At 43.8% G+C, this 16460-nt stretch overlaps 1 protein-coding gene across 1 annotated transcript; it reads right to left on the minus strand.

Moving 5' to 3' along the window:
- Nucleotides 1-442: 442 nt before the first annotated feature.
- Nucleotides 443-9239, minus strand: DEPDC7 (DEP domain containing 7). Its single transcript, XM_014884581.2, has 9 exons — nucleotides 9101-9239; nucleotides 6377-6764; nucleotides 4727-4857; nucleotides 3664-3853; nucleotides 2684-2898; nucleotides 1402-1544; nucleotides 1099-1224; nucleotides 935-1013; nucleotides 443-759 (listed from the first exon to the last, which is right to left on the minus strand). The coding sequence occupies exons 1-9, from the start codon at nucleotides 9171-9173 to the stop codon at nucleotides 545-547; spliced, it is 1560 nt and encodes a 519-aa protein (XP_014740067.2). The 5' UTR covers nucleotides 9174-9239; the 3' UTR covers nucleotides 443-544.
- Between the last annotated feature and the right edge of the window lie 7221 nt (nucleotides 9240-16460).

The following is a 16460-nucleotide window of genomic DNA, read 5'->3' on the forward strand; positions in this document are numbered from 1 at the left end:
TCCTAGGAGAGCCAATTCCTCAATAAGGTGTCATTTGAGCTTAAAACAGGACAGCACTTTGTCACACACACAGGTTAGTTAGCTGGCAACCCTGAAGCTGTACAAGGTCAAGTAGAACATGTTTTTCAGCTCTCTCCAGCACATGGCAAGTCAAAGATCGATGTTATTTTATAATCACATAACCCAATGCAAATTAGAAAAAAAAGTGTTCAGCATAAAATTCAGTGCAGGAGCAAAAGGTGGCAGAGATTTCATTCATGGTATCTTCCATCCCAGAGATTTTGATACCTGAATTGAGGGAGTCAACAGACTTGGCTCTTGGGGAGGAAAAGGAAGTATTATTTTGGTCCTATAGAAATTAAGACTGAGAAAAGCTAAACTATAAATACAGGTTAAACTCATGCACTGTAGGTTTTGGTAATTAATTGGATAAATTCCATCATTTTCCACAAAATAATTTTATTAGGCAGATACATGAATATAAAAGATTTACAAATATATTAGTGTTTTCATGGCTGGGGTATACAAAGTAATATTTGAAGTCTCACACACACATATTAGTAACTCTGTCTCCAAAATACTGCATAAAAATACTTGGATTACTACTATGAAACTGACCTAGCAGCCTCTTTCTCTCTTTGTCAGAGAGCTTTGAATCTTCATCAATAGCTTTCAATAGAGATAACAGCTCATCTTTCGTGGTCTTCTCTGTGTTGGATCGATACTCTCTTTCATCAAGTTTTTGGCAAAAGGTATAACCTGAAAGGAAAGGTGAGACATTCAGAGGATTATCACCACACTCCACCCACCCTGCAGATTCTACAGACTCACTCTCCTTTAGATCAAATCAGTCATTTTACAGCAAGGCTTTTTACATCACCCATTTCTCCTTTGGGGGCATGGCAAGATTACAGAGCTCAGGGTGAAGTGGTACCTGTTATCTTGCTGGGATCCTGGCCTTTCTGCAGAGCCAGCAGTTTATTGCTGACCATCTTGTGCAGTGCCCCTGGGATCTGGAACAGAGAGAGAGATCAATGCAACAGCAGCTCTCCATGAGCATACCAGATAAACAAAACCTGGCCATCTTCTAGCTCTTACCTTTAACACATCTCTCTGGTTGTCAACAAGGAACAAGATCAGGAGGTCAGTTTTCCCTCTGGATAAGTTTTTATTGTTGATAATAGCTTTAGAGAATGTCCTTTTCACAACCATCCTGTTGTCACTCTAAAGAACAAAAGAGGAAAGTTAGTCTCCCCCATTAAGAAGGGCATCACCTTTGTTCTTCTGAATCACTACTTTCCCTATAGTCACAAATTTAAACTACAAAGGTGTCTTCTGACCAGCACCTGAGACCTCTGAATTTCAGAAAGAGTAAAACAACTGTTAAGAATGCAGATTTACCTCCTTCTGTAGCTTCAGCTCAGAATGATGTGCTGCAACAGCCATGAAGTACAGCAGTCTCCTGAACTCCTCCCTGACTTGGCTGTCGAGGAGCTTCAAATAGAGCTGAACAGCTTCTAAAGATTGCTCCATCTTCCCATTCACTAGGGAGAGAAAAAGGTATCTATTAGCATATTCATTTATTTAAATGTTACCATAAACACCTAAATTAGCCACTGAAGAGATGCCCATCTCTCTAAACAGAACCGGCCAAACACAGCAATTCATTTTCACAAAAACTTCTCCCAGGCTGAGGAGAGTTGCTTGCACACTCTGACAACATCCCACACGCAGGCATTCAGCCTGCCATTAAAGCTCCCTTGTAATTAAGTTCAATTACAGCTCTGCCATCTTAAAGAGGATGTGAAATACCAAAAAAGGAAAATGGTTCTATTAAAAAAAAATTTAATCACCTCTGCTTGTGGTAATCAAGATCTCACAAAAACTGAGGAATACGCCCTATATACATGGGCTAGTTTGATGAATTAATTGCAAATTAGTTTGCAAAGTTCTACAAAGTTTTAATTTGCCTTACTATGCAGAATAGCCATTTTAGGTTCGTGCATTGTTTAAATGAAGTAGGTTGTACTAATAGCCTTTATCATGGAGAGAGGAAGAATGGGATATAAATGCCAAGTATTCCAGTTAACATGGAAAAAAATGAACAATCAAGGCAGAGAACTTATGAAAAACAAGGAGATCTGGGATAAAATGTTGAGAACTAAAACATCAAAAGCTTTCCAATGTGCTGTCCAAACAAAATTTAAGAAACATTTTTGTGTAAAAAAGTGCAATGTGTAAAAAATTGTCAATGGGGTACCAAGCATCCACACAGCTTTCACAGTGTTTAGCTCTTACAGCCTAAATATTTACCATTAGGCTATATTTATATTTCATTTCCCATGGATATCTGACTTCCCTGGATACCAGCTAGTACCAAATTATAGCACTCTGGTTTCACAGCCATTCTGCATAGACCTGAACAACAATTACAGAACTGCATACAGTAGGAACCAAAATGTCAAAGAACAGTCTTTATGTCTAGAAATTTTAAAGAGCCCAATCATAAATAAAACCTCCAAACAAACAAAAACAAAAAACCAAACAAAAACCAACAAGAAAACACTTGTAGAAGTCAGCTTTTAATCTTTTTTAAATCTTGGCTCCCAAGGTAAATACTCAATTTCTTGGTACATATTTCACATAAGCATTGGAACACAGAACACAGGTCTATTTTACTTACCTAATAGTTCTGCAATTCCTAAATGAATCTCAGATGCATGGCTTAAGAGTGGCTCCTTTTTTTGGCTGTAGTATCTACCAATGTTCTCAAACAGCAGCAGTTTCCAGGTATCTGCTTTGTCTGGCTGATCAGGCAGGTTCCTGCTAATATCCACCACCATATGATCAGGAAGATATTCCAGGCAATCAATTGCTGCCGAGAGCCACTCGTCTGTCCTGGAACACAGAGGGGTTTGGGATTGTAGCTTTAATTACAGATGCCCTTCAGAGCTGGCTGCAATGCCTTCCCCAGAGAGCAGGTAGACTGGTTCCTTCATCACAGTGAAAACTGCGTGTGTAGGCACCTAAACCCATTAGAAATTCACACACACGAGACACTGCACTGACACACTCGGGTAGATCATAGTCATAAGCCTCTTTGTTATGTATTTAATCAAGATGAAAAATTAGTAACCCACAAGTAAACAGTCACAAGCAGTAAAACCCAAAGTCAATCACGTCCTCTACTGTTAGATAAGGACACAATTATCACTAGATAAACAGAAACATGAACCTTGATCTAATTCAAACTGGTACAAGTTTTTCAGAGAATGTTTTTAACTCTGTGTACAGTTTCAAGCTCAGCATTCTTAGCTCTTTTAATACAGTGGGAGGAGCTAAGTTAGTTCCTCACAAGTGATGTCTCGAGGAAAAACTTTCATGACGATTATAAAACCTCTATTCTTCCCTCAATGCAGCACAGAATTTCCCCTCTGAATACCATCAACTACTGCCATTGCATTCAAAAACCATCCCAGTGTTCAGCAGACTTTCTCACGAAGCAATTGTTATTTACCAGTTATTCCAGCCAAGTCCAACATGGAAAAAAGTGCTTGCTCACATCCCTTCTGCTACATTTCTACCCAAAGACCAACTGTGCTTCACATTCCCCTGAAAGCAGGCAGTTTTTCAGAGCTGCAGAGGACAGCAGTGATTACTCACTGCGAGTCACTGAAAGCCTTGAGGATCTCTCTGTCCAGGTAGTTACTTGTGATGACATATCCAGCTGCCTTCCTGGGCTGGGCGAGCTGAGGTCTGATCTCCTGGTGCTCAAGCAGAGACTCCAGGAGAGGGAGGTCCACCAGCTGCAGCAGGCGAGCAATTGTTTGTTCTTGCCACACTTCATTAATAACTGGGAAGGGTGGATACACAAAGCACACGGAGACTCAGCATGGGCAAAAACTGATCACAAGGAAGATAACTGCCCTTCCTCCCATCAGGCTTAACCTAACAGATTGATTTTACCAAAGTAGAGACTTGCACTAGCAAAGCATGTGGCTCTTATCAGCTTCGAGTGCCTTTTATCACCACAAAAGGCAAGAACTCCCCATTTGTTTAGTTAACTACAAGTGTGGGAGAACTGCTTTTTGGATTAGTCTGGAGTGCCTTACACTCTTTGTGCTCTAATTCACAAACAATCTTTGTTCTAGATAAGGGATGAAAAAAAAAGTGCAACAGTGACACTCTCCTTATCACAGCTCCCTTGAATATTTCCGTATGATGAAACCACAGTTTCTAGGACACATTATCACTTTTAACCAAAGGAAAAAACGCATTAGATCACAGTTTAGTCTGAAAGACAAGCCATGAATTGTCAAGAATAGTTTCACACAATACTGAAGGAGTGCTGGATGTGCAGATACACAATTCACTTCTAGCAGACTATTTGCCCTGACTAAAACAAATACACAAGTACTGCAGGTAACTGAATATTATGAATATTTCTAACTCAAATCAAGCTCTGTACATTGTGTATTCTTCTCCACAAAAGTCAACACTGATTTATTTCAATCAAGAGATAATGCCTTTTGTCTGATGAAATAAAAACGCAAAAGGCAAGCCTGCAACAAATACAACTTGCCTTTTCACGACCTGGTGTTCAAACCAAAATACTGTGAGTGTCAGTTTGCCTCTCTTTCCAACCCGAGGAGCACAAGTCTTCCCATTCCTACAGATGTACCTTCCTTCTCCCACAGACAAATGGCTGTGACTCTGTTTGGCTTACCTCGACGGGACAAGCTATCTGAGATGTTCAGTTGAGGGCTGCTTGCAGGCTTTAGACTTAGGTTTTCCCAAAGATCCTCCAAGCTTTCCGGTTTGAATGGAGTAGAGTGGAACAATGTGCTCTTCTCACATCTGAGTTTAAAAACAGTTGTATATATAACAATATATATGGATAACCAAATAAATCATGCAACCTACAGATATGGGTAACTGTCCCAAGACCGAACATTTTCTCCTGTATAGATATTTACATAATCTGCCCCCTCGGCTCCCCTGCCTGACACTTCCTCTGTCCAAGTCACCCAGGAGCATGTATGATACCTTCAAAAATTGTTTGCATGTAACAGAACCACTTCAGCCACAAAATTACTCTTCCTCCAAGATGACTTCAATTCCCACAGCTTCCTTGTTTTAGGGCACTGTAAAATATTTTTGATGTCCACTACCTTTGACATGGATGTGACAATCTGCATGTATCGACAGATTTGTTCCTTTCACTAAATGAAGAAATGTAACCCGATGGATCTGTGCCCTGCCCAGAAGAAAAACACCTTCATCCTACACTAATAAAACAGGAATAATCCTCTTTAATGACAGTTTGTTCAATATATTCTTACTTTAACAGCTCTTGTGATGAAAATATTTTTAAATACCACATATAATTAAAGTGGTTTTAATTTCTCATGAATTCTCTTTTGAAATAAAGACTTGGGACACTTTGCTTTAGGACAGAACAAGAGCTAGTGGAACAGAGGGAGGAAACAGGACAAAGGAAATATTTTCAATCTCTGCTTCTTTACTTTTTCCATCAGGGTTGATGCACTCAAGTTCACATTTGCTACTCACATGAACATGTCAATCGAATAAGGCATTTCCATTTTGGGACAATACGATTTACAATTTTCAAAAGTGCCCATTGCTAAAACTACTGCATTAAATACATCCACTTGGTGTCTTGTAAGAATATGTCAGAGTAGGTGAAGTGATGAACACTTAAAGATTTTTAAGGGAAGTTATTTGGCAAAGTGGCATCTACACGTTCTGCTTTGTGCAGGTTTAGTTAGTACCAGGGTTTTCTTTGCCAACTCCTAAAGGGACAGGAAAACAAAACCTCACCATTGCACTTCCCTCTGGTTCTAGGATGGAGCGCAATAGCATAACAGCAGCACAGCCTGCTACCCTGCCTGGGAACAAGTCATACATGTATAAAGAAACAGCAAAAAAAAGAGCTAAACTGGAAGCGTAGTGAAGCAAAGACGATGAAAGGAGAAAACAATTTTTCCTTATAAGTTGCATGGATTACTGGTTTATGCCAGAGCTAGGTGTGCAGTGGCTGAAGATTGCCACTAGCCTGTTTGATGCATCTGATTTCCAGTTGGTTATATTGATTTAGATCAGTACGTAAATGCACTTAATTTCTACCCTCTTACCTCCCTCCCCCAAGGCAAGGTGATAACAGACAGAGAAAACAAGTAACCACGTAGGCTGAGTGATTTACTCTCTTCAAATTGCTCTTTCCTACCAGTCTTTACCCACAAACATCTATGCAGTGTCTATTTTTACCCTGTAAATGTACAGTTTTCTTTTCTCTCCTCAAGAATACATACTTTCCTCTTGCAAAAAAATCTCCTCTTCACCTCCATGTACTAACCTCTGTGGGGTACACTGCTGGTAATCTTTCTCGAGCTCTGGCTGGTTTGAGGCATTTGTGAATCTGTAGAGGCTGCTACTGCTGTCCTCGAACACGGAGCGTTTGTCTTTCCCAAAGACCCTGGTTGAGACAGCCTCGAACACTTTGCAATCCATCAGCGCTTGGCACACACGAACCACCTTAGCCCGGGAAATATCCACGTCCCCAAAATACTTGTTCTGCAGAAGATGGGCAAAGACAACATCCACTGCATCCGAGCCAATGAAGCAGTCGTGGTAACACTTCAGGTTCTGGCGGCGCTTCTTCACTTCCACTTGAGTTTGAAGAGCGCTGATAATGCTGCTCCAGACGAACGTGGCTCCAAACGGCTTCTGCGCCAAGCTAAAGCCTGAGAGCACACACAAAGACTGAATTCATGCTGCAGCCACACAGAATAGCTCCCTTTCTGGCTTCTAGCTTTCATCAACCTCGTCGGGATTTTAAAATCTTTGAGACTTCCACTTTGGCTTGGGTTGCCCAGGCATTAACGCTTTGTTACTTCCTCAGCGAGTCTGTCTGCTCTGCACCAGTCTCCCTCTCTCTCTTTGGTGGTTCCTCTCACTACACCAGCCTAAAGCTTTGCAACCAGGAGTTCCTGTTTTTTCAGCCTGTCACTTTGGCACCGTCCTCTTGTGTGTCCCTCAGTCACCTAATGGTTACCCTTGCTGAACCACTGCTAAGCACACAGGTCCCACAACCACGACCAGCTGTACGCACTCCTAACACCGAGCAACGCAGCCGGGCAGGGAGAGGGAAGCAGGGATGAAGAGACACATCAGAACCCTGTTTGCTACAGGACTGCACATACACACAAGCGACCTAACATCAGTGCTTAGCACACCACTAACAAGTCCATGGATTCTCTTGGATGTCACTCACTCCACACTTATCCCTGCAGACAGCCCTTTGCCACCTCGGCTCCGGCAGAAACCTCAGCTCTGTGCACCCAGCGCCACTTCCGTGAGCCAATCCGTCTTGCCTCCCCCAGTGAAACCACTGAACTATTACTCATTTACCAGTCTGATTACAATAAAATGCCAGCAGCCAACAGTTTGACCTGAGGCTATACTCAGCCTCCACAAGGACTTAAAAACACACGAAATTTGCAGGTGGTACCTAACTGGGGAGAGCTGCAGCCACCAGAGAGGCTAGAATTAGAATGTTTTTCAGTAAGTCAGATGAATAATTTACTAAGAGTGAAAGCAGAGGAAGAAGGGAGAAATCAAAAGCTGAAGGACAAAATAAGGAAGGAGTTGGCAGCAATCCTGCAGAAAGCCAGCTGGGATTGTGACAGAGCTCAAACCAAATGAATTAACAGTGCGATGCAGTGTTTGAAAAAAACAACAACATGCAACTCCTTCTGGAACATATTACTGTGAGCGTTTTCCACAGAGATGCAGGAGGTGTTTTTTCTGCTCTGTTTAGTCTGAAGTGGCTTTAGTTAGAGAGTTATATTCCAATTTGGGGCAACAGTTTTCAGCTGATCCCCAGCTACAAGAAAACCCAGAAATTGGCGAATAAGCAAGGGGAAAAGGAAAGATAGAGGGGCAGTAAAGACTGGGAAGAGGGAGAAAAAGCAAGGAACACAATATCATTTGAACACACCAACACTCCAGAAAGACAGTAACAGTTATCTTTCTGGAAAGATATACGTCAGAGGGGGGGAAAAAAACAAAACAAGAAAAACAAAGCAGCTTTTTAATACACAGCATTGAACCAACAAAGGTAGAAGACTCCCAGAACCTCCAATTTCCAAAGCTTTAAAAGTACAAGACAGACAAGGTACACAATTGCTGATACTTTAACCACGACATTTCCAGGAAGGGACAACAAACACGAGCACAGAATTCGCTTCCAGCCCTACATTCCAATAGGCAGCTACGCTCTTTGGGAGGAAAGAGCCTCCAAACCCGACACCACCAAACATACAACAACGCTGGTTTCTGTCGCTAGAATAAATATCAACACATACCACCTGCAATGCTTTAACTACCGCTCACGGCTGTATCACCGCTTCCTTACACACACACAGAGACTCGGATCTTTTCTGAGGGAAGCGGTATTAATTGTGGCAATGAGACAAGTTTCCACAAAGTTAAGGTTAAGGTGCGCAAGGTAGGGAAAGAAAAGAAAATCAGTTCCCAGCGAGCGCCCTTTCATTGCGCACCTGCTCTCAACCCGCGCTGGGGACACGGGGCTGTGCAAGCCCTGGCACCCACCGGGCCCGCAGCTCCGCGGGCACGACAGGACAGGGACACGGGCAGGGACAGGATAGGACAGGGACACGGGCAGGGGTCCCGCGGTTCAGAGCAGGATATGGATACGGGTCCCACGGATCAGGACAGGACACGGGCAGGGCAGGGGTCCCGCGGATCAGAGCAGGACACGGGCAGGGCAGGGGTCCCGCGGATCCCCATCCCGAAGCTGCCGCTCCCATGGCGGAGCGGGCCCGCAGCCGGGACGGGGCCCCGGCGGAAGCGGCTCCCGGAGCGCGGCCAATTTTTGAACCTCGCGGAGCCCGGAAAGGCGCCGAGCGGAGCTGCCGCCGGCAGGACCCGCATCCCGCAGCGGGCACAGCCGCCCGTCCGTCCCGCCAATGCCGCTCTGCGGGCAGCCCGGCTCCTCCCGCTCCCATTCCCCGTCCCGCTGCCCCCGGTGCCGGTGCCCGGCGGTGCCCGGCCGTACCCGGCGGCCTGGCGGCGGGGCTGCAGACCGCGCTGAGGCTCAGAGCCGCCGCCTTCTCCCGCACCGAGGCCATGGCGAGCGCCGGCTCCGCGCGTCTGCCGCGCCGGGCGCGCCCGCGGCTCTCGGAGCTCGCGGGGGCGGAGCCGCCGCTCCCCCGCCCCTGGGCGGGCTGGGAGGGCAGAGACCGCCCGGCACGGCCCGACCCGCTGCCGGCTTGGCTTCCTTCCCTCAGCAGCCACCGAGTGATCGTCAGGCGTAGAAGGGACCTCTGGAGACCATCCAGTCTAATCGCCCCTGCCGAGGCCACCCGCAGCAGAGGATACAGGAACGCGCTCGGGTGGGTTTGGAATGTTCGTCCCAGTGGCAGCCACCTTAAATGGAAATATATTCTTCATATTGAGGTGAAACTTCTGGTGTTTTTGTTCATGGCTAGTGCTCATCCTGTCGCTGGGCACCACTGAAAAGAGTCTGGCACCATCCTCTTGGCACCTGTCTTTGAGATGTTTATATCCACTGATGAGATCCCCTCCCAGTCTTCTCTTCTCCAGACTAAACAGTCCCAGCTCCTGCAGTCTCTCCCCTTAAGAGAGATGCTCCAGACCCCTCATGATCTTTGTGACCTTCCACAGGACCCTCTCTGGTAGTTCCATGTCCTTTTTGTACTGAGGAGCCGAGAACTGGACACGGTATTCCAGATTAGACTGTCAGTATCCGTAGGAAAGTGGCTGCTGTAGGAAGGGTGGAAATGCTGCCCAGAGCTGCTGCTACTCGAGGTCATGGTCCTGGATAGGGAGCTGTGCTCTGACACACAGACAAGGGCAGGTCCTGGATGGGGAGCTGTGCTCTGACACACAGACAAGGGCAGGTCCTGGATGGGGAGCTGCTCTGACACAGGTGAGAGCAGCCCTGACACTTCCAGCAGCACTGGGAGCTTCAGCTGCATTCCTGGCAGGAGTGTCCCTGGTGACAGAGCACAGAATGCTGGATTTCACAGAATGCCAGGTGGGCCAGGCTGGAAGGGCCCACAATGGAACACCAGCTCCAGCCTCCCTGCCCAAGCAGGGCCATCCCAGAGCACACAGCACAGGGCTGTGTCCAGATGGGTGTGGAATATCTCAGTGGGGAAATCCACAGCCTCTCTGGGCAATCTGTCCCCGTGTGTGATCACTGCAAGTGAAGAAGTTCCTCCTCAGGTTCACTTTCTGCCCATTCTTGTCCCATTGCTTGGCACCACTGAAAAGTGCCTGGCTCCATCCTCTTGGCTTTAGATATTTATACACATGGATGAGATCCCTTCTCTGTTCTCTTCTTCAGGCTCAACAGGCCCAGTTCCCTCTGCCTTTCCTTGGAGCAGAGATTCTCCAGTTCCCCAATCACCCTCACTCCCCCCAGGTGGACCCACTCCAGGAGCTTCATGTCTCTCTTAAACAATTCTCTTGATTTCCTCCTTATCTACTGTGTCATTTAAAAGCCCAGACTGGTCAGATCTATTTCTGTGGGTTAACCTGAGCACAGGCCTTGTCCTGAACATCTGAACACTGTCCCTGGCTGTTCCTGTGGGACACATGGCTTGGACAGCACGTGTGGTTGAAGTTTTCTTGTGATGTTTCTATGAGCTGTTCATTATAGCAGCTGGCATTTCTCATTGCAATGAAATGAAATAATAAATTCTTTTTCAGAGTAATACATGTTTTTTCTACTCCCTGCAGCAAACTGCTGAGACATTCAACATAATTTTGTACTGTGTATAAAGTATAATTTTCTACTAAGAATCAAGTATTTTGATATTCTTACTCAATGGAAGTGTATTAGAGCAACATAAAATAATTAATGTTTTTTGGATTGATTTCAATAGGAAAGGACAAAGCCAAACTGATCTCCATGGTACACAGAATCAGAAGTATGTGCACATTAAAGACCAAATAATACAATGCTACAAGTGATTCAAAAATTCACTTTGAGTCATCACATTATTGAACTTTAGCCTGTTCTACATCAAATTCTGTGCTAGCAGGTGTAAATGCAGGATGTTTGCTGTCCACTGAAGCTCAGGGCAGCTCTTCTTTTATCCTTATTTGTCACATTTACAGGTAGGGCACTGCAGGTTTGTTCATTGTATGTAAATAAATAGGCAATGCACTTCATTGGAAGCAGTAAAAAATTATTACAACTAGGTACCATGTTTCATGGCCTGAGCAGTACAGTATTTGATAAAGGGAATTCTAAATGTGGAAGTTTTTGTGAAGTTTTTCAGATAAGGAAGTCTTATCTGGGCACAGAGAAAGGAAACTATTCAAGCTGTAACAAAATGCCAGCCTACAAAAATGAAAGTTCATCCTGTACCCTGAAGTGACTAACAGAGATTTATTTGTTGGGGAAAGAAGGGAAGATGGTTTTAAAAAAGTCCTGATTCATAGGTGCCAATAAGAACCCAATAAAATAACATATAATGCATAGGTCAGTCAGTGGGGTTTTCCATAATGCACTGTTTTATTATTCCTTGCTTTTGTAGCAGTTTGATGCTAAAACTTTTGGTGCATTACTAAAATATAACTGCAAATCAGTAAATACTGGAATTATTTTTTATTTTAAAAAATAATTTATTTTTGTGCAGTTGTTGAAATAAAGTGATGCAGTCAATCATCCTGCAGTGGTTCACCTAATCTTGAGAGAATTTAAACCCACCAACACTTTCAAGCAGGAGGTGCATCAATCAGCTGAGAACATCACACCTTACCCTGGAGAACCATTTGTCAAACCCTGCTTGCAGGGAACAGACCAAGCCACAGCCAATGCACTCTGGGCTGCTCATGGAGAAGTTTTAAGGTTTCTATTCTTGTATTTCATTACCAGGGGACCAGCAGCCTACTCTGGATTTCTGCCTTTGCCTTCACGTGTTCTGTCAGTGACCACAGCCTTGACACCCCAGTTTTGACAGGCTGGTTAGACAGCTGTGGTCAAACAGCATCTGAGAAATGCTATCTTTGCTATTTCTTAAAATAACATCATTAGAAAATCCTTTCCTAAAGCACAGTTAAACTTTCATGTAATTATTAATATACAAATAATTATTGACAATATAATAATTTGTTTATAGTTTTATTTAGTCACTTTAAGTAGTGCAACTTCAGACCATGGTGGAAAGATCAGGATAACAGCACAACTCTCTGTATCTGGTTTCCCCTTCCACAGTGTTCCCCTAATTAACCTCCATAAAGCTGAACACAGGATGCACAAGAGAATGACAATTACAAAGACACAATTAAGATAATTTATTCATAAAATCATTTGAGACCAATGTATTTTTAACAGAAGTCCTAGTTTGTACAGTTGTGTCAGATTCTTTGCAACTGTTATAAATAATTTTATAGCAAGGAACAGCAAAATAAAAATCTATTTTCATTTATTTCCAGGTGACCTAGAAATACTCCTACCAGCTACAAAAGGATCAAGAGAGTGGTTATGTTTTGAAGAACTTAACTTCAGTTTTCAAGAATTTCTGAGTCTCATGTAAGACCTGTAGGGTTTAATTAGAAGCACAAAGCAGAAACAGAATATTTAAATTCAACAGCCACAATTTCAGGCACATCTGCTAATTAACTTTCTTATGTCAATTAAGTGTTTGCTCAAGGATAAAGGTAATAATAAAGACCCACGTTCAGGTCTTGTCTGATCATGGAGGGAGAGAAGGCAAAATGGAAACTTGCAGCTCACAAAGTGAGGAATGATGCACGACTGCATGCAAATGCTGTCTAGCTTTTCCCATAATGAACCTGGACTCTGGGCAGCCAACCAGGATGTGGAAGTAGAGCACCTGCAATTTCCAGACACTCTGGGCACAAATGAAGGAGATATAATTGGATATAACTTTAGAAAGGAAAAACATGAGTGTGTGATTAAGTATTTCAAGATCACTCTCAAAAAGACAAAAGTTGGAGGCTGTGTTGTCCAAAAGACATGGAGACTAATTAATAGAAAACAAGGGGGGGCTGCTGTTTTATCTACAACAGATCAATGCTTGGCTAAGTGACTGGGAAATGTTATGTGTTCTTGAAAAAAACACACACAGGAAAAATTTTAAATTCGTATATTTTAAAAAAAACTGGAAGGACACCAAAGCTGGAACATAAGCTGTTCTAAAGCCCAGAATTGTTCAGTGTTCCAATTATATTTAGATTTTTAATGCCAAAATTGATATTGAATTGTCTTTGAAAATTGACTAGGAAATAAAGAGGGATTTTTGCAGAACAATACCATCCAATTTCTTATTTCAAAAGAATTCAGATGCCACTTTTTTGAATGGTTAACATAGAACTCTGCATTTCAAATGCCTCTCTTACATCTCAAACACAGAAGTCAGAAGGCTATATACTCTTCTATACCAATCTTTATTCTTTAGATTTCAAATGTCTTCCCATAACAATAAAGCTTTAGAGACTAAGTGTATATCAACACAGTTTAAATGTATATGTACATAAAATGTATTGCCATTGTCATCAGGATCTGTTAAACCCAATCTTTATGTCTGTTTCTGAAAATGCACAGCAATTAATAATTACCATAAAAATTCAGAAAAATATTCCAGTTATTTAGAACAGTTACACTTCTGTTTTTTCCCCACTTAAATATCAACAATGCCTGTATTCACTACAGTGGTGAAGTTGATGAAAGGAGAACATTATCAAGAGTAACCCTTAAAATGTTGCTCCATTCCATTCACAAATGTCGAGACAAATTAAAGTTCAGCATGTGGTTCACTGTCGCACAGAGATCCTCATGGAAGGAAAAATCAACAGCTTCTGTTACAGAAATTGCTACAATTATCATGGCATTATCAAATCTTCTCTACTTCAATGCCTGAATACACAAAGGCCAGTGCAAAAGGTTTTCAGTAATGAAATGGACCCATAAAAACTGGAAAACTCTCTTCTCTGGTAATCTCAAATTTAAGAACATGAGCTATTCACACAGTATCAGATTGCAAAGGGCTGTTTGACAAGCCGGATAGATCTGAAGGCAGATTACAGAGCTGCCACAGCAAATCTCCTCTAGTGCTGACTAACAGGTTCTGCCTCTTGTAGCTCAGAGCCCGAGGATGGCTCGGGGCTGAGCTCCACGGGCTGGACAGGACAGACACTCTCCCTCAGCATGCAGAGCAGGTTATTCACAAATTCACTCTGCTCAGTCCCACTTGCCATCTACATTTGAATAAAAAGGACGTTCTGTGGGATACAGTGATGCCATCCGGCAACACTGAAGCCACAGCAACCCCAGCACGTGCCCCAGCAGGGAGAGGCTGCTCCAGAGGGCTCCTGGCCTGGGCGAGAGCATCATGGGCAGCTCTGGAATCTTACTATGAAGTGAAATCTGTAAGGATTCCACCCTGGCATTTCTGAAGAGCGTGGAACAATAAACAAGCTCCCAGGACAGAAGGTTCTGGGTGCCGGGCTGTTGGAGGCGACAAAGGGCGCATTGTCCGGGAGCGCCATCCTTGCACTGGAGGGCTGGAATAGCAATGTGTGTGCAGGAGCACGGCAGGCAGGGAGGACAGGGAGGACAGGACAGGGAGGACAGGGAGGACAGGGCAGGGCAGGGAGGACAGGCTGAGCTGCACTGGTGCACACTGACCTCCGCTGGAATGCGCTCCAGGAACAGCCACGGCAGCTGTCACACACCAGTGCTCCAGTTGGCTCACGGCAAGGAAGTGGCAATGGAGCAACCTCACCACAAGCACAACTTGTTATGTCACAAGCTTCCATTTCTCAGCCTTAATAAAGATAAAAGGATTTTGTCTTAAGTGGGATTTCTCAGCTTTTCCTTCTAGGGGAGGTTTCCGATGACACGCAGTGACCAGAGCCTGGCTCCACCGTCCCTAAGCGAGTCCTGGCACAGGTCCTGGCAATGCTGTCTGCATTACGGCTCCTGTCACAACAGTGCAGGCTCAGTGTCCTCTGCACGCCACAAACCTGCTCAGCCAGAATGAGCGAGTGCAATCAGACACCGTGAATAATTCAGGCGGCAGAAGTCACTGTGTGCCCAGCTGGGAGGTGCCATTTCTCTGCAAAGCTGCACTTACTGACCCAATGTTAACTCTGCTTTTGGCGAGTTCAGAAAGAACTGGGGGAGCAGCTCGCACCAGATCATAGCTGTGGATAAGCAGTGATGTCCCCCTGAAGCACAGTGAGGTTGTAACGTCAGTGTGGGACAAGTTCCATGTTCCTCCTCCCACAGTGAGCACTCACTAGTGACACCAGCTTAACGGGACAGGAGCAGCTGATGGGTGAGGAGGGAGAAAAGTGAGAACTCCAAATGGATTTGCTGAACAAAACTGAATTCCAGATTTTGACCATTTGTTTTGATTTTCTTAGAAAATAGCTGCATACCATTTATGCTCCAGGGCAGAGAATCAGGCTTATTGTTTATGTATGTTAGAAGCAGGCATCTATAATTTACCTTTTATATTACCATACAATGTGCTGGGGCCTCCTAACTCAATTAGGCCATATTTTGCCAGGCCCATGGTTTAGGATAGGAAAATGTCCCCCAGAAGCATCCTGCAGAATTTTATTACCCCACTAAACTCAAAGGCAACTTGTACAGTTCATGTACAAAAGAAAGTGGCAGTCCCTGGCCAAGCATTTCTTGTTACCTGGTTTCTGGGTTTATTTAAGGCAGCTGGTTCCAGAATTGCAACACTTGGATTCTCCAGAACACGTGAGCATTCTCTTCCACTCCTTCAGTGCAAAGTCCATTGACTGTGTCACACTACCTCCAAACAAATTGCTGGATGCTGCATTGAAATGAATACGTGTTCCCTCACTGTCATTTGTTAGGAAAGCTGTAGAGACAGGAATTTCTGCATTCTGACCAACAGCAAAAATCTGGGAGGTTTCAGAAGCCACGAAAGCTGCTTTACTTAAGGAAGAGCTCTAAATCCTCATTCTCCCAGAGCTCTGAACAAGTTGCCCATTTGACCTAACCACATAATAAAACATTGATGCTCCAGCTTTTATTCAATTATCATATCACTTACCTTCTGTTGCCACAGCAAAAATATCTGATACATAAATAATGCACAGACAAATCACTCTAGCAGCCACCATGGTTAGAAGGAAAAGGATGATCCAAACCAATATAATTTTACTTAAAAGGTCTTGCTTACACATGTTCTGGAAGTCTGAGAAGGCTGCCACAGGTATTCCAAATTATACAGTTTATGATTTCAAATAACACATGTAGATTAAAGAAGGACTTAATTTATTCCTAAATTGAACTAAAAACTAAAATGAAGTACCTTAGCTGCTCCTTCAGTCCTGCTCATGGGCTCTGTTGTTACTGCTGCTTCCCTGTACCCTTTGGG

This window comes from Sturnus vulgaris, chromosome 18 (genome assembly GCF_052056855.1).
Source record: "Sturnus vulgaris isolate bStuVul1 chromosome 18, bStuVul1.hap1, whole genome shotgun sequence".
Taxonomy (NCBI): domain Eukaryota; kingdom Metazoa; phylum Chordata; class Aves; order Passeriformes; family Sturnidae; genus Sturnus; species Sturnus vulgaris.

Coding starts and splice junctions, on each gene's coding strand:
- DEPDC7 (XM_014884581.2), bottom strand. CDS start 9,173: ATGGCCTCGGTGCGGGAGAAGGCGGCGGCTCTGAGCCTCAGCGCGGTC. Junction 4,858..6,376: donor CAGCAGTGTACCCCACAGAG/GTTAGTACATGG, acceptor TTTTAAACTCAG/ATGTGAGAAGAGCACATTGT. Junction 3,854..4,726: donor AGATAGCTTGTCCCGTCGAG/GTAAGCCAAACA, acceptor CACCCTTCCCAG/TTATTAATGAAGTGTGGCAA.